This window comes from Python bivittatus, unplaced genomic scaffold (assembly GCF_059951505.1).
Source record: "Python bivittatus isolate LINGU-HERP-01145 unplaced genomic scaffold, Pbiv_v1 ctg000610_np1212, whole genome shotgun sequence".
Taxonomy (NCBI): Eukaryota; Metazoa; Chordata; class Lepidosauria; order Squamata; family Pythonidae; genus Python; species Python bivittatus.
In genome coordinates this window covers 59,848,935-59,872,018 of record NW_028277088.1, presented here as the reverse complement: position 1 = coordinate 59,872,018, position 23,084 = coordinate 59,848,935, and the positions used below count along the sequence as shown (strand labels likewise).

General features: G+C 39.0%; 1 protein-coding gene across 4 annotated transcripts in view; it reads left to right on the top strand.

Moving 5' to 3' along the window:
• The window catches only part of RECK (reversion inducing cysteine rich protein with kazal motifs), a 156,188-nt gene that overhangs the window by 64,003 nt on the left and 69,101 nt on the right, over window positions 1-23,084 (top strand). For all 4 annotated transcript variants that reach the window (XM_088150155.1, XM_088150154.1, XM_088150153.1 and 1 more), the window contains one exon: window positions 2,062-2,241. In XM_088150155.1, coding sequence (XP_088006281.1) covers window positions 2,062-2,241 — 180 coding nt within the window. The remainder of the gene's footprint in view (window positions 1-2,061; window positions 2,242-23,084) is intronic.

The window sequence follows — 23,084 nt, the reverse complement described above, 5'->3', positions numbered from 1 at the left end:
ATGGGAATATTTGCAGTTACAATATTTGTTAACAACACTGTTTGGACCCTCAGCATTTTCAGCTTCTGAAACATCTGAGATACTAGAACAGCTTGTTAAATTTTTTAAAACTAAAAAACCTACTATAAGTTTTTATAGATATTTGTTATCAATAAATCAATTTGATATGCAGATGCTAAGAAATAAGTGGAATAAAGAATTAGAGGCCCCTATATTGCCTAGACAACGGAAGGGTGTCTTAACTTCTATAGCAAGAGTGTCAGTGGACCTTCAACTACGACTTATACAACAAAAAATAATATTTAGAATTTATTGGACTTCACTATGTTTGTATAGAAAAGAATTGTCTAAGACAACATTTTGTTGGAGATGTAATAAGGATAATGCTTCTTTAAAACACATATTTTTACAATGTCCTATATGTCCTGTTTTGGAAGAAAGTAGTGGACTATATAAATATGACTCTGACAAAAGGTAAAATTTCCAGAGGACAATATTCTCTTGAATTACATACCTAGTACATGGAATTTGATAACTGGACAATATAAATGGATTCTTTGTTCCTTTATTATGGCCAAAAAACTGATATTGAAGCATTGGAAAGATAAATGTATGGCCCCATTTACTCAATAGATTGAAGACCTGATTACACTAGTCACTAATGAGTGGATTGCCTATAGACATAGACTTTGATGGACAAGTATAATGAAATATGGGACTCATTTATATAAAATACAGTAGGTTAAAAAAAAAGCATGATAGTTATATTAGTGTATTAGAAATAAATATATACAAATTTGAATATTTGTATTAGATAAGTATATATAGAATTGTAATGGTTTATTCTTATAATGATATAGTATATTGTGTTTCTTTTTCCTCTTTTTTCTGTTGTAATTTTCTTTTCTTGCCTCTTTTTTTAAAGCACTTGGTATTTGGGGTTTTTTCTTTGACAATGTATGTATTTCTGTCATAACTATTTTTGTGTTTTGTTCCTTTTTCTTTTTCTGTTAATACTTTAAAAGCAATAAAAAATTAATAATAATGATGATGATGATGTAGGTGTCTCTAAAGCTGGAAATACAGTTCTTTCATCCATCTCCTGACAGATGAGATTCTTAACAAGAAAGGAGAAGAATTTGTTGGACCTCTAACTCTTTGCAGAGTTAGATTCCCAACAGAAGCCACAATAATTGAAATCTCCCATTACCACTATTCCATGCCTCTTTGAAAGACTAGTAATATCCTGAAGACAGGTGTCATATCAATCTTTCTGCCCAGCCAAGGTATAATAAACTCCCATGGCTGCATCATTTTTGTTTCTTTCTCCTTTTATCCTTAACCAAACAGTTTAATATCCCCATCCTTTCTATTTGATTTGTTCCTTTTGAATTAGTTGCAGCTTTCTAGTGGTACATTCACCAATTTCAGCTTTTTCCCCCCTCTTCTGATTTGTGTCTCATAGTGTTTCCATGCAGGATAGCAAGGGTCACTTAAGTATTAGTCCAACTTAAAGTAGTCCATATGACACTGCTGTACCCAAAATGCACTATCTCTGGAATATGAGACAGGAGCAGGCAACTCTTCTCTAATTTGATACCTAGCTTCTGAGTTTGCTGTCTGGATAATATGACCTGTCAGGCAATTGTGAAGCACAGTCTGTTTTTGTTTTGACAAGGAGATAAAGTAATATTTAAAACATCATCAGCTGTATTCAGTAATATAATTTAGGAAGAAACAGAGTATAATACTTCAAGTCATAAGAAGAAAATAGTATGGTTCTAGGTATGGCCCTAAGCATTCACAGGTAAGACTTGATATGCTCAGTGAAACTTAATTTCAATAAGCATTCAAAAGGTTATTGGCAACCTCTTTTGGGTAATTATATCAATAATGCTTTGGACATGATTAAAACTCCATAGCTTCCTGCAGCCATTATATGTTTTCCGCTCTATGTTTGGGGTAAGATCTTATGAACTATATGCTAAAGAACATCTAAACTTATGGAAGATTTCATTTTTATTCTCTTTTGCATGTATTTGTATTTCTTTTTTCTTTCAGAGATGTATGCACTAAACTTTATACAAGCAGCTGGGGCAATACACAAAGCTGGCAAGAATTTGATCGTTTTTGTGAATATAATCCAGTTGAAGTTTCCATGTTGACTTGCTTAGCAGATGTACGTGAACCTTGTCAGTTGGGCTGTAGAAATCTTACTTTCTGCACTAATTTTAATAACAGGTAAGAAAGGTTCACTCAGTATTTTTTAGACTATATTGTATTTGAAATGTATGTAAGTTGGAAAAGGTATGGTTGCTAAAGCTTTTAAAGAGTATTTTTCTTTAATTCTGAATCTGGCTAACTTAAAAAATATTTTCTTCGATGCTGCTGAGAGATAATTGTCTTTCTCCAATTCCTAAGCCTCCCATCTCATTCTCAGAGATTCAGAAGTCTATATACAGTATGCATCAAAATCATAAATAAAATAAATTTCTGTTTTATCTTCTCTTTTTATTTATTGGAGAAGGAGACACCTGCCTGAAGTATCTGCTTTGTCTGCAGCCCCAATAGCCTGCTATGACAGGTTTGCTGACCAATTTGCTGACAAGTTTGCTGACAAGTATCTGCATTGTCTGGTGACCAGTAAAATTATTTGGGCAAATGCCAGATTTATGATGGTTTCAGGTGCAGTGTCCACAGATAATCTATTCCAGTTTTGTAAGATAATGTTAAGTTGTTGCTGGAAGTGGGCAAGTTGCTTATAGCTATAATACTGATTACCTGCTGTCTTGATTTCTGTTTATTATGGGGGCTAGGGCTAAAATTGGCTGAATGAGCCCAAACTACATTGAATTCACGAGACGATGGTGCCTTTTTTGTCCTAAGAGAGGCAATTGTAGTGCTCTGTGGAAAAATCTGTTCTGGACCCAGATGCATGGACAGTTATCATTAGTGCCTATATACTTAACAGAATGATAGTTGTCCAGCTGCAAATATTCTTGAAAAAACTGATTTTCAAAACTGATCTCAGGCCTCTGGCCTGGCTTTGAGACTGAAACAACCTTATTCATTTTGTGGAGAGACCCAGGAAGAATGCAGTTCTGTTACTCTTGCCACCAACCATAATGTCTCAACAGATAACCTGTATGAACTGGGAATATAGTGTACTTTTGACAGTGATTCCCTTACTTGCAGAATTTGTTGCTATATATTGCATGGGATGACATCTTTTAAACTCTTGGCAAGTCACCAACTTGCTGCACAAATGGTGTTGCCAAGAAGACTTTGGATTCTTAGACAGTGGCCTATGATACCTTCACAAATGATTCCTGGGAAGAAACAGATGCATCTTACAAAATCTGGGAGCATTTGACAGGCACTTTGCCAGTCTCACCAGGGATGGTTTAACAGTGTGTACTTGTGTGGAGGGTAATCATGGTAAATTATTTTCTGAGATGGCTAATGTTCATACAGACATTGCCTTACTGGATAAAAATATTACAGGTAGATCTCGTTTAGCAGCTGACTCAGGCAGCAACTGTTCAAAGTTATGATGATGAAAAAGTAACTTTGCAACCCGCATTTATGACTTTTGCAGTGTCTCTCTCAGTGAGGTGTTCACCATTACAGTCAGTCCATATGAGTTGTCCTGTGCCTGACCTGGTTTTTTTTCTTTTTCCCCTTGCAGAATGGAGAGATTGCCTAAACAAGCTATCTCTTCCTCAGCTACTTTTCTCCACAGCACTTTCCTAAAAGGTGCTAACCGCAAGTTAACAAGCTCAGCTCTGTGATCTTACTTAGCTTCTGCCTGTGACTCTAATCAATTTCACACCTTCATCTTTTGTTTCCTTCCTCAGTGGTTTGGGGCTTCAACCGTGACTGCGCTAGGCAAACAGCTGGCATCAGTACATTTCTTTTGATGTGTATTCCCCATTGTGTGCCTGCTTATTCTCTTGTAATCCCTTCCTCTCCAATGAATGTAAATACAAACATTAATTCCTTTCTTGCTTAATTATCCCAGTGCTGGAGTGAGCATTCCAAAGGGCGGGGGAGTGGGAAAAAAGGAAAGCTGAAGTAAAATCATAAGCACGCTTGTGATTAAGTGATGTTCCACTTAGTGACCACATCACTTAGTGACTGAGTTGCTGGTCCCAATTGTGGTCACTAAACAAGAACTATCTGTACTACTTTGGATTACAACATGAAGTTATTATGAGAAGAAAACAATGAAAACAGAAATTACTAAGTTTCAAGAGGAGTTAGTAAGTTTAATATTCAGTGCTTTTAAAGAAGGTTTGTTTGTTACAGATTCTATAAGTAAGTATATTATAATTGATCCTTTTAAATGCTTGGGTTGAGAATCCTGAGGATTCTGAGTGGGAATGGATACTGAGGATACTGAGTTGAAATGTGAAAGGGATGCAAAATATTATTAAAATACAAAGATATTTAAAGTAATAAGACATAAAGCTGAGATTATGTTTCTGCAAGAATCTCATTAGAAATGAAATATTTTTTTTGTCAAATTGGATCATCAGGCTTCTCTTACATTAGTGGATAAAGTTCTAATGCAGCTGGATTTATGCTGTTAATCAGGATAGAGATTACTGTAGTAACAGCGCAAATATATATTGATTCACATGGGCATTTTATTATTATTAAATTGAGGATATTTGAATTTTTATGGGTGTTTTGCAGTTGTCAAGGCAGTGATCAGGTGTCCAGGCAGTTGGTTATTTTAGTTCTTTTAGATCCAGAGTCAATGAACACACCAGTAGGTAAGGAGATTTTAAACTTTATTGTTAACTCTAGCAAACAGATTTAAACAGGAATATAAGAATTAGCATATAGCATTAAACAGAAATACATAAGTATAGTATAAAACCATAACATACCAAGCGAGATGATAAAACTCTTCCCCTATTATCAGGAGCTACAATAAGGTGACAGTGGAGAGACTTACTGTACATCAACATTCTCTAACAGGTGGGTGAGATGAACTTCCATCTTCCCAATAAACCAAGCACTTAGTCCCAAGGCCTGTGTCCATGCTCCAAATTCCAGGGCAACACCAGGGCTTTTTATCAAAATCTGGCAGTGCAGTCTCATGACTCTGTTTTGGAGTCAGTGGCTTTGAAAGTGACCTTGACCAGATGTTATACCTGCTCATCAAAAGATTCCAGAGCCTGGGAACTATATAGATAAGCTAGTGCTTAACTAAACAATCCCAAGGGTTTTGCTCCCCCCCCCCACTTCTAAATAAAAGTGAAAAACAAGCCAGCTAAACATTATGATTCAAAGTGAGTTTTCTTAATATGCGCAGACGAAATCAAACTATGTCACCTAAACTCCTGAAAATAACAATGGTCTTCCACACTGCTACTACACTCCACCCCTTGACGTATTTTGATTTCCCTTCACACTTACAGTTCAAATCTCCAAGTAATAAATTGCACATTTGCATACAATTGTTTAACTTTAATATACAGAACACATATCAATATTAACAAAATAAGAATGGCTATTACAAAAATAACTGGATGCCATGCTAAATTTAAAATGTTGATCACAATTGGGCTCCATCCTGAAAAAATTGCACCAATGAGTGGTTAAACCCTCAATCTCTTGAGTAACTCTAATTCAGCATGTTCATGCCTAATTTTTAATATAATTCCGTTATCATTTTTAAATAGGGCTTGCAATTGGGATTGAACTCAATTACTTTTCCATATTAATTGAGCTATTGAGCTGATATTCAGTCCCAAGAGAAGTGTAAAGTTCCATTCTTTAGCTTCTCAACCTAAAGTTTTTGTTTCATATTCGATTGCTATATAATATCCAGTGGAAGTGCAAATTTGGGATACATTACATCAACATTCTCTAACAGGTGGGTGAGATAAACTTCCATCTTCCCAATAAATTAAGTCTATTGACAGACACATCCCCTACCTTTATTTATCAAATTTGTCACCGCCCATCTTGTTAAAAAAGCTACTCTGGTCAGTTTACAAAGAAGTTAAAATCAATTAAAAATACAATATAAAATGGTGTTGAATAAATACAAAATAAATATCATCCAAGAATAGATGCTACATTGGCAGGTAGCTTGGAGAATATCATCAAGGCACCAGTCACCCCCAGGATTGGGTGAAATTCTTAAGCTGCCACAAGCTGGCAGAGCCAGGTCTTTAATCCTTTCCGGAAAGCTGGGAGGGTGGGGGCCTGCCGCACTTCTGGGGGGAGAATATTCCAAAGGGCAGGGGCAATGGCAAAGAAGGCTGTCCTCATATTAATGATTCTAGGAGCATTATTTCATTGAATCCATGTACATGTAGCACTGCTAAAATTATAAGCACATGGTTCAAATGGAATAGTATGGATTGGGCAAAGTCATTTGTGAAAGCCCCATTGTTCACATCAGGCGGTCATAAAAAAGTATTCCTCTGTGGCTAAGCATGAATTAAAGTGAGGTATCCACAAATGATTAGTGATTATATCAGGGAGTGGAAGATAAGGATAGGCAACTATAGTTGCTCCTTTTATTATGGCTATAACTTAAAATTTTAACACTGGATATTGCTTTTCAAATCAGGTTACTCTGATCCATTCTCAATTTATATATATCATTTTATATAATCATATCTTTTCATTTATTAACTTCTCCATTAGACCAACCTTGAGCGTCACGTTCTAATTTCATAATATTCCCTAACTGCATTAAAGTACACTTTGTCATCATGGAAAGCATACGTTGTATGTACAGTCAGGTCCAGAAATATTGGGACATCGACACAATTCTAACATCTTTGGCTCTATACACCACCACAATGGATTTGGAATGAAACAAACACAATGTGCGTTAACTGCAGACTGTCAGCTTTAATTTGAGGGTATGTACATCCAACTCAGGTGAACAGTGTAGGAATTACAACAGTTTGCATATGTGCCTCCCACTTGTTAAGGGACCAAAAGTAATGGGACAGAATAATAATCATAAATCAAACTTTCCCTTTTTAATACTTGGTTGCAAATCCATTGCAGTCAATCACAGCCTGAAGCCTGGAATGCATAGACATCACCAGACGCTGGGTTTCATCCCTGGTGATGCTTTGCCAGGCCTCTACTGCAACTGTCTTCAGTTCCTGCTTGTTCTTGGGGCATTTTCCCTTCAGTTTTGTTTTCAGCAAGTGAAATGCATGCTCAATGGGATTCAGGTCAGGTGATTGACTTGGCCATTGCATAACATTCCACTTCTGTCCCTTCAAAAACTCTTTGGTTGCTTTTGCAGTATGCTTTGGGTCATTGTCCATCTGTACTGTGAAGCGCCATCCAATGAGTTCTGCAGCATTTGGCTGAATGTGAGCAGATAATATTGCCCGAAACACTGCAGGATTCATCCTGCTGCTTTTGTCAGCAGTCACCTCATCAATAAATACAAGAGAACCAGTTCCATTGGCAGCCATACATGCCCACACCATGACACTACCACCACCATGCTTCACTGATGAGGTGGTATGCTTAGGATCATGAGCAGTTCCTTTCCTTCTCCATACTCTTCTCTTCCCATCACTCTGGTACAAGTTGATCTTGCTCTCATCTGTCCATAGGATGTTGTTCCAGAACTGTGAAGGCTTTTTAGGTGTTGTTTGGCAAACTCTAATCTGGCCTTCCTGTTTTTGAGGCTCACCAATGGTTTACATCTTGTGGTGAACCCTCTGTATTCACTCTGGTGAAGTCTTCTTTTGATTGTTGACTTTGACACACATAACACCTACCTCCTGGAGAGTGTTCTTGATCTGGCCAACTGTTGTGAAGGGTGTTTTCTTCACCAGGGAACGAATTCTTCGGTCATCCACCACAGTTGTTTTCCGTTGTCTCCCGGGTCTTTTGGTGTTGCTGAGCTCACCGGTGCGTTCCTTCTTTTTGAGAATGTTCCAAACAGTTGTTTTGGCCACGCCTAATGTTCTTGCTATCTCTCTGATGGGTTTGTTTTGTTTCTTCAGCCTGCTGATGGCTTGCTTCACTGATAGTGACAGCTCTTTGGATCTCATCTTGAGAGTTGACAGCAACAGATTCCAAATGCAAATAGCACACTTGAAATGAACTCTGGGCCTTTTATCTTCGCATTAGGTGGCCAAAATATCTGAGCTTGAGCTTCATTATCGATCCTTCCAATGAGCAATCAGGGTTGATTTCCTTTAAGATTGACTGGTTTGACCTCCTAGCAGTCCAGGGGACTCTCAAGAGTCTCAAGAGTCTTCTCCAGCACCACAGTTCAAAGGCATCAATTCTTCGGCGCTCGGCCTTTTTTATGGTCCAGCTCTCACAGCCATACATTACTACTGGAAAAACCATAGCTTTGACTATGCGGATCTTTGTCGGCAAGGTGACGTCTCTGCTTTTTAATATGCTATCCAGGCTTGCCATAGCTTTCCTCCCAAGGAGCAAGCGTCTTTTAATTTCATGGCTGCAGTCTCCGTCTGCAGTGATCTTGGAGCCCAAATAAATGAAGTCTGTTACTGCTTCCATTTCTACCCCTTCTATTTGCCAGGAATTGATGGGTCCAGATGCCATGATCTTTAGTTTTTTTAATGTTGAGTTTCAAGCCAGCTTTTGCACTCTCCTCTTTCACCCTCATCAAGAGGCTCTTTAGTTCTTCACTTTCTGCCATTAGGGTGGTATCGTCCGCATATCTGAGGTTGTTGATGATTCTCCCTGCAATCTTAATTCCGGCTTGTGATTCTTCCAGCCTGGCATTTCTCATGATGTACTCTGCATATAGGTTAAATAAGCAGGGTGACAGTATACAGCCTTGTCGTACACCTTTCCCTATTTTGAACCAATCGGTTGTTCCATGACCGGTTCTAACTGTTGCTTCTTGGCCCGCATACAGATTTCTCAGGAGACAGGTAAGGTGGTCTGGTATTCCCATCTCTTTAAGAATTTGCCACAGTTTGTTGTGATCCACACAATCAAAGGCTTTTGCATAGTCAATGAAGCAGAAGTAGATATTTTTCTGGAACTCTCGTGCTTTCTCCATGATCCAGCGAATGTTGGCGATTTGATCTCTAGTTCCTCTGCCTCTTCGAAACCCAGCTTGTACATCCGGTAGTTCTCGGTTCATGTATTGCTGAAGCCTAGCTTGTAGGATTTTGAGCATAACCTTGCTAGCATGTGAAATGAGTGCAATTGTGCGATAGTTTGAGCATTCTTTGGCGTTGCCCTTCTTTGGAATTGGAACGTAAACTGACCTTTTCCAATCCCGTGGCCACTGTTGCATTTTCCAAACTTGCTGGCATATTGAGTGCAGCACTTTAACACCATCATCTTTTAGTATTTTAAATAACTCAGCTGGAATACTGTCATCTCCACTAGCTTTGTTGTTAGCAATGCTTCCTAAGGCCCACTTGACTTCACTCTCTAGGATGTCTGGCTCAAGGTCAGTGATCACACCAGCGTGGACATCAGGGACATTAAGATCTTTCTTGTATAGTTCTTCTGTGTATTCTTGCCACCTCTTCTTAATCTCTTCTGCTTCTGTTAGGTCCCTGCCTTTTTTGTCCTTTATCATGCCCATCTTTGCACTAAACGTTCCTTTCATATCTCCAATTTTCTTGTAGAGATCTCTAGTCTTCCCCATTCTATTGTTTTCCTCAATTTCTTTGCATTGTTCATTTAAGAAGGCCTTCTTATCTCTCCTGGCTATTCTCTGGAAATCTGCATTCAGTTGCTTATATCTTTCCCTTTCACCCTTGCTTTTCGCATTCCTTCTTTCCACAGCTATTTGTAAAGCCTCATCAGACAGCCATTTTGCTTTCTTGCATTTCTTTTTCTTTGGGATGGTTTTAGTTGCTGCCTCCTGTACAATGTTACGGACCTCCGTCCATAGTTCTTCAGGCACTCTGTCTACCAAATCTAATCCTCTAAATCTATTCATCACCTTCACTGTGTACTCACAAGGAATATGATCTAAGTCATACCTGAGTGGTCTAGTGGTTTTCCCTACATTCTTCAATTTAAGCCTAAATTTTGCAGTAAGAAGCTCATGATCTGAGCCACAGTCAGCTCCTGGTCTTGTTTTTGCTGTCTGTATAGAGCTTCTCCATCTTTGGCTGCAAAGTATATAATCAATCTGGTTTCGGTATTGACCATCTGGTGATGTCCATGTGTAGAGTTGTCTCTTGTGTTGTTGGAAAAGAGTGTTTGCTATGACTAGCTTGTTCTCTTGACAGAACTCTATTAGCCTTTGCCCTGCTTCATTTTGTACTCCAAGGCCAAATTTGCCTGTTATTCCGATTACTCCTTGACTTCCTACTTTAGCATTCCAATCCCCTATGATGAAAAGGACATCTTTTTGGTGCTAGTTCTAGAAGGTGTTGTAGGTCTTCATAGAAGCGGTCAACTTCAGCTTCTTCAGCATCAGTGGTTGGGGCATAGACTTGGATGACTGTGATATTGAATGGTTTGCCTTGGATACGCACTGAGATCATTCTGTCGTTTTTGAGGTTGTACCCCATTACTGCCTTTCCCACTCTCTTATTCACTATGAGTGCAACTCCATTTCTTCTAAGGGTTTCTTGCCCACAGTAGTAGATATAATGGTCACCCGAATTAAATTCACCCATTCCCGTCCATTTCAGTTCGCTGATTCCCAAGATGTCGACGTTCAATCTTGTCATCTCATGTTTGACCACATCCAGCTTGCCTTGGTTCATAGATCTTACATTCCAGGTACCTATACAATATTGTTCTTTACAGCATCGGACCTTCTTTTCGCTTCCAGATACATCCACAGCTGAACGTCCTTTCGGCTTTGGCCCAGCCACTTCACTCTTTCTGGAGCTACTTGGAAATGCCCTCCGCTCTTCCCCAGTAGCATATTGGACACCTTCCGACCTGAGGGGCTCATCTTCCGGCATCATATCTTTTAGCCTTTTAACATTGTCCGTGGGGTTTTCTTGGCAAGGATACTGGAGTGGGTTGCCATTTCCTTCTCCAGTGGACCACATTTTGTCAGAACTCTCTGTCGTGACCTGTCCGTCTTGGGTGGCCCTGCACAGTATAGCTCATGGCTTCACTGAGTTACGCAAGCCCCTTCGCCACGACAAGGCAGTGATCCATGAAGGGGTGGATGTACATACCCTCAAATTAAAGCTGACAGTCTGCAGTTAAGGCACATTGTGTTTGTTTCATTCCAAATCCATTGTGGTGGTGTATAGAGCCAAGGATGTTAGAATTGTGTCGATGTCCCAATATTTCTGGACCTGACTGTATATGTTTGCTTACTACGTAACTGAGTACAAAAAAATATATGCATGTATATAATAAAAGTGGATATATAATAACCATACAAAGAAACACCAAAACTTTTTCTATCACACTCCCCACGCTAAAAAGACTTTATTAAGTTTTCCCAGCAACTTCTGGGTATACAATGGCATTGCTCTGCTTTCTTAAACTGTGGATGGAGGATGAACAAATAGCATTCTTGCTTAATGGCACATGTTCTTCCTTGAGCAGCTCTTAGCACATCAAGGGCCCCGATTTACTGCTACTAGGATATCAGTGGTAGCATTCAAGGACTCTAAAATAAATGTTAAAATTCATTAGCTTTAATCATCATATGTCCCATTCCAACAAAGAGTGTTAAAGATAGCCCATAGTTTCAGTTTCCAAAAACACTGCTTTTTTGCCATCTATTCTTTCTGTCATAAAAATCCTTATCACGATCATAAAAAAATTTATCATTGGTTAAATAAGATAAAGAAATATACTTCCTTTTCAACTCTTTTCTAAAAAGTTCTACTAATAATCATACCTTAATAAAGACTCTATATACAATAGAAATCCACCATGCCCATGTACTGGTAAAGCAGAACAAATCCAACAATTATAATTTATTTATATTAGATCATTTATTGAGGCATACTTACGTTAGATGTTGTTGTGATCCCAATGATCTACTGCAACCTGAAATACATGGCAGGCTCAAAAAAGATGCTTATCTAGGAAATGAAAAACAGAAACAATAACAGGTTTATTGCCAGCACTTCTGCCTTTGCTAGCTTGCCATCTGGTTTTCTGTACCAGACTTTCTTTCCTGTAGATGTAAATCCACCCGAACCCTTCAAGGTATTATCTTCTGGCCCATTTATTTCTTTTACTGGGAAATCATAGTTTTTCCTAGAATTAGCTGGGCAATTCAATCCCTTCTCTCAATAGACACACTGCTGTCCTCTCCATTACATAGGACAACTTAAAGTTCTCCTCTGTACTCTGGGTCTATTATACACTGCTTAACACCTGGATTCCCTTTATAGCCAAACTAGACCTGGGGACAATCCAGCCATCAACTTTTGGTGCAGCTATGACCACAAATCTACAAATACACAGATCTAGCCCAATTGCTTTTGAGTGCCCCTAATAAGCATGAGTACATTAAAGCCAAAGTGGAGGCTTTAGGGGACATTCAAATCATTTGCAAAGAGGGGGGCAAAAATCCCCTAATGCAGTTGCTTAGTTTACCAACTGCCTCCCCCAACCATTTAATGTTTTCTAGAGGGGCTGTTGGAAGAATGGGCTCATTATTAACTTCTTCCAGGAATGTGATTGGCCCCCAAATTACCATTTGTTCAATGCTTAATGGTGATAAATTTAGCACACTTTTCTGTTGTAAATAAGCTTTCCATTTTACTTTGGAGTTATTTATCCATGCTTTATTGGGTGGCTGTTTTATCTGTGACTGGGTTGTTTCCCTCCACATGTTGTGGTTTGTAGCAAACTGCCAGCAATTGCTTTTAGTCAGTTTGCCACAGACCCCATGTGCATCTGTATTCCGGGACTCCCACTGCCAATTCTAAAAGTTTTTCTTGACTGAAAGCATGTTCCTTCCAATCCCACCCCTTTATTTATGAGCTTGTACAAGGGCTGAAGTGTTTGTGCCAAGTGTGGGAGGACCCTAGCATTCCTCAAAATTGCTGTAGCTCCTTCACCATCCAGGGAAGGGGAAAATGCTGTACCTTGTCAACCATGGTGTGAGGCAAAACCTGTGTTCTGCCTGACCATAGGACTCCTAAAATTTTTCATCAGTGTCTGGTCCTTGGATTTCATTAGGATTAAGTGCCCACCCTCAAGTATGCAAGTGTGTTTGCAGGTCCGTTAAATACTTCTACTGTAAAAATTAAATAATCAAAGATTAGCACAATCACAACAATGTATGCCCCCATACCCTGACAGGTATGGCTGAATGCAAGCAACCTTGAGGCAAAAGTTAAACAGTCCATTGCATTTCCTGTTTAGGTAAAAACAACATTATACAATTCAGTTGCAAAGAACTTTAATACCATTTAATTTCCCAATAATTTCCCAGAAATCAAAACTTGCAAAGCTGGGAAGAAAAAAATCTATGCATTAGCATAGGAGTTTATTCAGTGTTTGGGCTGCTCCCATAGCCAAAAGTTGTAAAAAAAACAACAACAAACCACCCAAAACATTCAGATAGACCATACCAGTCCATGGAGGTTCTATCAAACATTGTTCTAAATATATATTTTTTCCTTTTTTTAAATTCATCATGTGCCATGTTGAGGGACAAATGAAATCCAATAAACTTTCCTTTATAATCCATGTAGACTTTAAAAGCTAAAACACATGAAGCCACCCCCCCCCTTTTTTTTTCTTTCTCTCCTCCTAGAGCTAATACTGGACTCCTGTTGCAAGATGGGTCAGATTGCTGGTAAAAAACTAAAATACAAAGCTCTCTTGGGGGCAGTGCAACAAATAAGCAATAAGTCCTAAACAATTGCTTCTTGAAAACTGTCTAGATCTCCTGAAGAAGAGCAATCATCTTTTCCTAACAGTAACATTTACAAAAAACACTTAAAATTCAAATAATTATTCTGATAAAGGGCTTTAAACTCCAACCCATTGACTATAATCACTTTTACACTAGAGTAGGAAGCAAGCCTCTCCCCACCCATCCAAGTTTAATGGATTAGAAAACATTATCTTCAGGGGTTCCTCAGAGCCGTCAATGTAAGCTGTGGGTCCCTGAAATTTTGCTGGATCTTCATGCACAAGGGTATACTCAGCTTTTGTGTCGTCTAAAGCTGCTGCTGCTGCTGCTGTTGTTGTTGTTATTATTATTATTATTATTTTGCTTGTCCAATAAATATCTAATTTAATATGCAGCCTCTGGTCCCCTGGGGTAATAGCCCTAATTTTAGTTATCTCCCCAGGTGGACTTTGGCGACCCCTTCATTCTGTAGGAGAGGGATGTTTCCATGTACTCAAAGACAGTTACATGTCCCTATTCTCATCCTAAGTTGGTGGAGCAGTTGAGGTTTGCTGCTTTGCAAACTGCTACTATATGTTGTGCAACAAGGCAGGACTAGAACTCACAGTTTCACAGTCTCTAGCCTGGTGCCTTAACCACTATACCAAACTGGCTCTCTACAAAAAAATTGGTAACCCTTCCTTTCTTTGGCTTCAGAAGAAAAGAGAGGAAGGAAAATACTTAGTACACACATTTAACAATACCTGCCACTCTTTTTGCAATGGCAAGGAGTTCCAAATGCACACACTGAATTAGATCTCTCTCTCTCTCTCTCTGCTTCAAATACTTTCAGCTTTTTGTCCTTAACATTTGTCCTGCCAACACTTTACTTTCCTGATCTCTTCTGATCACTACCACAAGCAGAAATACCTGCAACTTCACTTTCTTTCTTTACCTCACTTTCTTTATGTCAAGGGTGCTGAAACCCATAGACAACAATTTAATTATTCTTTAATTTTTAGGAAACTCAGGGTAAATTTGCTCCAAAACATCCCAAGATCTTTATCTCATAAAACTAAACAAAAATACCAAATGGCTGTTCTAGTAAAAGTGGGAGAAACCCTGTCTTAAAGGCATCATGTCTCAAGCTGTTGGTTTTGGACTTAGGGAGGTGAGAAAACCACTACAAACTGGTTCCCTCCTCCAGCCTCCTAAGTATCCATCAGTGATGTATGAACCAATGGTGAGGAATTTACAAGCTAGGTAAGGTGGAAAAGTTACACAAAATTACAATATCTTCTAAAATTTCAGGCAAACCTTATTTTGCCTTTCAGCTGTTATCGATGCAATCAATTTACATTTTGCATTATTTCTTTTTTTCCTACATGAAGCCATAAACATAAATATGTGCAGAAGTCAAACTATGTCACCTAAACTCCTAGAAATAACAATGATCTTCCACATAGCCACTAAAATGGGCCTATAAAAAGGATCTAGAATTATATCATAGATGCATGGCAAGAATATGTGATGTAATATTTGACTGATTGTAGAGGGTGATCGAAATCTTTTTGTTGGATGTAGAAATGGTCAGGATTATAACAAGTATACTTATAATCAAAATTGAAATGTATTCCAGGCTTATAAACAAAAGTTTCAATTGATATATGTATGGCGTTCACTCCATCCCCTCATTAGGAATGACTCATTTACTTCTTATAGTTATATAATTATTTTTTATGGATTATTTTTTTATTTCACATCATTTAATGGAATATATCCTAGACTCTTCTATTCATCCTATTACTATATCAGATCATGCTCCTATTACTTTAACCCTTCCATTTAGAAAGCTTAAGCCAGCCTATAGAAGGTGGTATTTTAATACTTGTTTATTATAAAAGGAGGGATTTTTATGTTTTATTGGACAACTAACTTCACAATTTTTTTATATTAATTGTAATTCATCCATTATTCAGAATGTATGGAATTCTTTTAGGCTTATGTACAAGATTATATAGTGGCCTATGCTTCTAAGGAAAGAAGAAAAAAATCATAGGCCTCAACAGTTAGAAACTTTGGTCAAAGAAAGACTCTTAGATTATGCAAAAGAACTCACAGGGCAGGCTTATAAAGTGTTTTATGGCTTATATGGCTTATAAAGTTATACTTAGGGGATTTCTATGCTGAGAAGATAGCATTCATAGAATCTTAGGGTTGGAAGGGACCTTTGAGGACTTCTAGTGCAACTCCCTGCCCAAGGTAGGAGTCCTCATACCATCTTGGTCAAATGGTTGTCCAATCTTTTCTTGAAAACCTCCAGCAATGGAGCAACCATAACTCTGGGAGGCAAGCTGTTCCACTGCTTAATAGTTCTGTCAGGAAATTCCTCCTTATTTTCAGGTTGGATCTCCCTCTGACAAACTTCCACCCATTGCTTCTTGTCCTACCCTCAGGTGCTACTGAGAATAAATCAATACTCTCTTCCCTGTGGCAGCCCTTCAAGTATTGGAGGACTGCTATCAAGTCTCCCCTCAGTCTTCTCTTCATTAAGCTAAACATACCTAGTTCCTTTAGCTGTTCTTCATAGGATTTAGCCTCCAGACCCTTTATCATCTTTGTTGCTCTTCTCTGCACTCTTTCTAGGGCCTCAGCATCTTTTTGTATTGTGGTGACCAGAACTGGATGCAGTATTCCAAATGTGGCCTCACCAGTGTGATGTAGAGCGGTACTATCGCTTCCCTTGATCTTGATACTATCCCTCTGTTGATGCAGCCCAGGATTATGTTGGCTTTTTTGGCAGCTGCAATGCACTCCTGACTCATACTTAAGTGGTCACTTAGATCCCTCCCATAGGCACTGCTGTTGAGTCAGGTACTGCCTATCATGTACCTGCACATCTGTTTTTTCCTGCCTAAGTGCAGGACTTCACTTTTCTCTCCACTGAACTGCATCTTGTTGGATAGGGTCCAGTGCTCAATTTTCATTGAGTAGATTAAAATTAAAGTATTGGGAATCTGGTGAAAGATTTGGTAAGTTGCTGGCACATCATTTGAAGCAACAAAATCAGCCGAGCTTAATTTCTGAAATAGTTACTGAGAATAGCTGGACTGTTTCTGATTCTGCTACTATTAATAATCAGTTTTTACTTTTTTATATGTCTGTTTATAGTTTGGATAAGAAGAGGGACCATCATGAGACTGATCAATTGCTGAGTCACCACTTTCAACTGTTATTGTTAAATAATATTGATATGCTGAAAGCATGTTTGTCAATTCCAGGAGCTATTAGGTTCTATTCCATTATAGGAAGATGGAAAAGCTCCTGGCCCAGATGGCTTTTTAGTGGAATGATATAAGGCATTTACAGGTCAGTTGGCTCCTATACTTGTGGAGGTATATAATCAATCTTTTCAGGATGGTAAACTGCCATCATCATTCTAAGAAGCATATATTAGTTTGATTTTAAAACCAAGTAAGGATCCTAAATTTTGTGCCAGGTATAGACCTATTTCATTAATGTGGATATCAAGATTTTAACTACCATACTGGCTAGATGCTTGTAGAGGGTCTTACTAGATATAGTTCATCCCTCCCAGACTAGGTTTATCAAAAATCGTCAGATAACAGATAATTTGTGATCACTAATTGATATAATGGATATCGCCAAGGATCAAAAGACTCTGCAGTATTACTATCTTTATATGCAGGAAAAGCTTTTGATTTGGTTTGGATTAAATTTTTAAAGCAAGTGATGATTAGATATGATTTTCCACTGGAGTTTTCCCAGTGGATTGAGATTTATTATCTACAACCTTGTGCCAGAGTTACAACAAATTGAAGATTTCAGATTCTTTCCAGTTACAATGTGGTATATGGCAGGGTTGCCCATTTTCTCCCTTGCTATTTAATTTGATTCTTGAACCTTTAGGTACCATGATAAGGCAATCTTTAGATGTTAAGGGTATTACAATGGCAGGGTGTGAATATAAATTATTTCTGTATGCTGATGATATTTTGGCAATTTTGGACCAGTATTCTATTTGTTTGCTAACTTTATAAAGGTGGTGCAGTATTTTGGAAAGTATTTTGGTTATAAAATAAATTGGGATAGATCTTGTTTACTTCCCCTGGGCTCTAAGTTATCAGTACAGTTATGTAAAGAGATGGGTTTTGTGTTCTCCACTGGTTATATCAAATATTTGGGGTTTAATATACCATTCTCTCTCTCTCTCTCTCTCTCTCACACACACACACACACACACATACACACACATATATATACACACACATACAGTCAGGTCCAGAAATATTGGGACATCGACACAATTCTAACATCTTTGGCTCTATACACCACCACAATGGATTTGGAATGAAACAAACACAATGTGCATTAACTGCAGACTGTCAGCTTTAATTTGAGGGTATGTACATCCAACTCAGGTGAACGGTGTAGGAATTACAACAGTTTGCATATGTGCCTCCCACTTGTTAAGGGACCAAAAGTAATGGGACAGAATAATAATCATAAATCAAACTTTCCCTTTTTAATACTTGGTTGCAAATCCGTTGCAGTCAATCACAGCCTGAAGCCTGGAACGCATAGACATCACCAGACGCTGGGTTTCATCCCTGGTGATGCTCTGCCAGGCCTCTACTGCAACTGTCTTCAGTTCCTGCTTGTTCTTGGGGCATTTTCCCTTCAGTTTTGTCATCAGCAAGTGAAATGCATGCTCAATGGGATTCAGGTCAGGTGATTGACTTGGCCATTGCATAACATTCCACTTCTGTCCCTTCAAAAACTCTTTGGTTGCTTTTGCAGTATGCTTTGGGTCATTGTCCATCTGTACTGTGCAGCGCCGTCCAATGAGTTCTGCAGCATTTGGCTGAATGTGAGCAGATAATATTGCCCGAAACACTGCAGGATTCATCCTGCTGCTTTTGTCAGCAGTCACCTCATCAATAAATACAAGAGAACCAGTTCCATTGGCAGCCATACATGCCCACACCATGACACTACCACCACCATGCTTCACTGATGAGGTGGTATGCTTAGGATCATGAGCAGTTCCTTTCCTTCTCCATACTCTTCTCTTCCCATCACTCTGGTACAAGTTGATCTTGCTCTCATCTGTCCATAGGATGTTGTTCCAGAACTGTGAAGGCTTTTTTAGATGTTGTTTGGCAAACTCTAATCTGGCCTTCCTGTTTTTGAGGCTCACCAATGGTTACACCCTCATCAGAGGGTGAACCCTCTGTATTCACTCTGGTGAAGTCTTCTTTTGATTGTTGACTTTGACACACATAACACCTACCTCCTGGAGAGTGTTCTTGATCTGGCCAACTGTTGTGAAGGGTGTTTTCTTCACCAGGGAAAGGATTCTTCGGTCATCCACCACAGTTGTTTTCCGTTGTCTCCCGGGTCTTTTGGTGTTGCTGAGCTCACCGGTGCGTTCCTTCTTTTTGAGAATGTTCCAAACAGTTGTTTTGGCCACGCCTAATGTTCTTGCTATCTCTCTGATGGGTTTGTTTTGTTTCTTCAGCCTGCTGATGGCTTGCTTCACTGATAGTGACAGCTCTTTGGATCTCATCTTGAGAGTTGACAGCAACAGATTCCAAATGCAAATAGCACACTTGAAATGAACTCTGGGCCTTTTATCTGCACATTGTAATTGGGGTACTGAGGGGATATCACGCACCTGGCCATGGAACAGCTGAGAAGCCAATTGTCCCATTACTTTTGGTCCCTTAACAAGTGGGAGGCACATATGCAAACTGTTGTAATTCCTACACCGTTCACCTGAGTTGGATGTACATACCCTCAAATTAAAGCTGACAGTCTGCAGTTAAGGCACATTGTGTTTGTTTCATTCCAAATCCATTGTGGTGGTGTACAGAGCCAACGATGTTAGAATTGTGTCGATGTCCCAATATTTCTGGACCTGACTGTATATATACATATATATAATCTATATGTGTTAGGTTCAGCCCAAAGAACTCCATGAGACAGTACAGATATAGTTCTATACCCATTATTAGCTTCCACCTACAAGACAGAATCTCGCCAAACTGAAACTAAACTTCCCAAGGCAGCAAGCAAACACTGCGAATTCCTTAGGGTGGTGCCAGTCTCATCCTCTTCACCTTCCCATGCTCATTCTGGGGGCTAAGGAAATGCTTATCTTCCCAAGTGCGGCCTTCACCAAACCATTCCATCACAATATGCCACTAAAACTCTCATGTCTGTAACCTTCAACTCGGTGAAATGGTGTGTCATAGGGCAACAATTTTTGAACCAAAAGGGCTAACTTACAGAATGCATCCAAAATCCAGAACCCATTACTCCCATGGGATTGAAAGTTGGGAAATTTGTGGCTGCTTCAGCACTGTTATGCTGCTGCACTGCCATGCTCAGCCCAGGTCACGTGGTCATCATGGGCATATCCCCAACCTCTTTCCCGCCTCCCTCTTTCCCCTGCACCAGTCGGCTGGTGGCAAGGCCTGATGCATGAGTGGTGATTGGCTGATTTGGAAATGAGGCAGAAGTTTGAAATCTCTTAATGACTGTGGGTGTTGAGGGAAAGATGAGGGAGCAACTTGGAAGCCTGTTGGTGAGGTAGGGCTGGCTGGGGGTGTGCCAGTGGTTGACAGATGAGCCCTCTTCCTCCCTTGAGGAAGGGGGCCCTTGGGGACACACCAGAATGGGGAGGGGGTGCAGTTTACCTCATGGTCCGCGGCTCCCTTTGTTCCACCTGCCCCCAGCAAAGTGGCACGCAATTCCATGGGTGAGCTGAGGAGAAGGAGGAGGAGGCTTCACCGGGGTTCTCCTGAGGGTCATGATGGGAGGGCAAATGGCACAAGCCTATATTACATGTGGAAATGGAGGGAGGGAGAGAGGAGGGAGAGAGGAGGGGAGGGAGGGAAGGAAGGAAGGAAGATTTCTTATGCTTCCTGCTAGCTTCCCACAAGCAAAGTCAGTGGGGAAGCTGGCAGCAAGTTGCAAGTCACTCCCACTCCCACTGCTTTTTTGCCCTTGGTCGTTCTGTTTCTCTGTTTAGGTAAGGAAATATCTCTGAAACAATGACCCAATGGTTGTCTAGTATTAACTATTTCCTTTTCATTGATAAGTTGTTTAGGAAATTTATTTGGGATAGAGGACCACCAAAGTTTTCCTTAGGTAAATTGAAATTACCATTTGATGAAGGTGATTTTAATCTTTCTGACTTGCAAAAATACCATTGGGTCAATAATTTATCAGCCATCCGTTAGTGGAATGAAAATATAATTGAAAAGTATCCCTTATGGGCTAAGCTAGAAAGTTATTATCTATTGCCTTTGCAATCATGGCAAGTGCTTAGAAAACATACAGCAAAAAACATGTTTTATTTCCAGGAGCATGAGTAGTGAGAAGTCTTTGGGCCATATTGGGATGTAAATTAAGTTTTGATAATGAGACTCATGAATATCTAACTCTTGGGAAAAAATTCTACTTTGAAAATTGGTGGTAAATTATTATATTGGAAAGCTTGGGCAGAAGCTGGGATCATGACTTTAAATTAGTACTATGTAATGACTATTTTAAGGATTTTTCTCAACTTCAATTGAATTTGGTCTTCCCAGTTTACAACAGTGGAGGTATCTTCAGCTTAAGCATTTTTTTTTAGATTTTTTATCCCGCCTTATTGTTTTTTATAAATAACTCAAGACAGCAAACATACCTAATACTCCTACTTCCCCCTATTTCCCCCACAACAACAACCCTGTGAGATGAGTTGGGCTGAGAGAGCGTGACTGGCCCAAAGTCACCCAGCTGGCTTTCATGCCTAAGTCGGGACTAGAATGCATAGTCTCCTGGTTTCTAGCCTGATGCCTTAACCACTAGACCAAACAGATAAATATGGACCAGATGCTTTGGCTGCCTCAAAGGCACCTAAGTTGCTTTCTTACTTGATGGAATCTGTGACAGAAAGAAAGCCTATAACATATCTCTGTCAAAAGCTGAATAATATTTTTAGAGTGGTCATTTCTAGGACATTTCAAACATGGACTAAAGAACTAGAATTTCTGATAAAGCCACATGAGTGGCTTCATATCCTTAAAAATGTAAAATGTTATCTACAGATTTGAGATTAAGGTTGATTCGTCAAAACAATTGTATTTAGGGTGATTGGACTCCCCAAACAATGTATTTGAAAGAATAGACATCAGACTTCCTATGCTGGAGGTGTAAAAAATTTGAGGGCTCACTGACTCATATGATATGGATCTTTGGAATCTGTTTATCAGGAATTGTGGTTGTATCAAGCATGGGCCGGGTGGGGGGGCGGGGTAGCAAAAAGAATTATAGTAAGAAATTTGAAAAGTTATATTCCATATGTCAAGTGACAGCTGCTAGAAATGTGTGATTTATCTGTTTTGGAAAAGGCAATATTCTCTACTAATTAAAGGATACAGCAATATTTGTTACTATGGCAGAGATTTTGTGATATTTTACAATAATATCTTGTATCGTTTATATTAGAGTAGTGAATTCATTAGTAAACCAATGACTATTAACAAGTATAAAATATAAGAGATTTTTTCCTTTTTTTCTTTTTTCAGTTTGTATTTTTAGTTTGTACTTTTAATTTTTTTCAATTTTTTCTTTAAGATTAATGTTTGTTTTGTTCCAAAAATAATAAAGATTGTATTAAAGAATAAAAATAAAAAAGCAGAATATAAAATGAAAAATAGGGGGATGGGATGGGGAGTCAGGTTTTTATGATACTACCCCAGCGAGGTGATACTCAAAACCTTAGATGTTTCTGCATCAAAGCATGGAGTATGGGAAATAAACAGAACTAGAGATCCTAACTCAGGAAAACAAATATGATGTGATAGGTATTGCTAAAGCGTGATGGGATGATACTCATGATTGGCACAGAACACTGGAAGGCTAGAGTTTATTCACAAGGAATAGACTCAAGAGGAAGGATGTGTTTTACTATACATAAGGAAAAAATATACTTGTGAAGGAATTCAGGAATCAGAGCATGGAAATCCTGTTGAAATTATTTGAGTAAGAATAAAAGGGCTGTTATGGGAGTGTATTGTAGACCTAGATTAGGCAGGAGATACACATGAGGTCTTTCTGCATCACTTCAAAGTGGCATGTGATATTGATACAGGTAATTCTCAAGTTACAACCACTCGCTCAGTGACCATTCAAAGTTACATCAGCGCTGAATGAGGGGGATTTACAATCAGTCTGCAAAGTTGTGGCTGTCACAGTGTCCCCACGGTTATGTGAACACAATTTGAGCTCTTGGCAA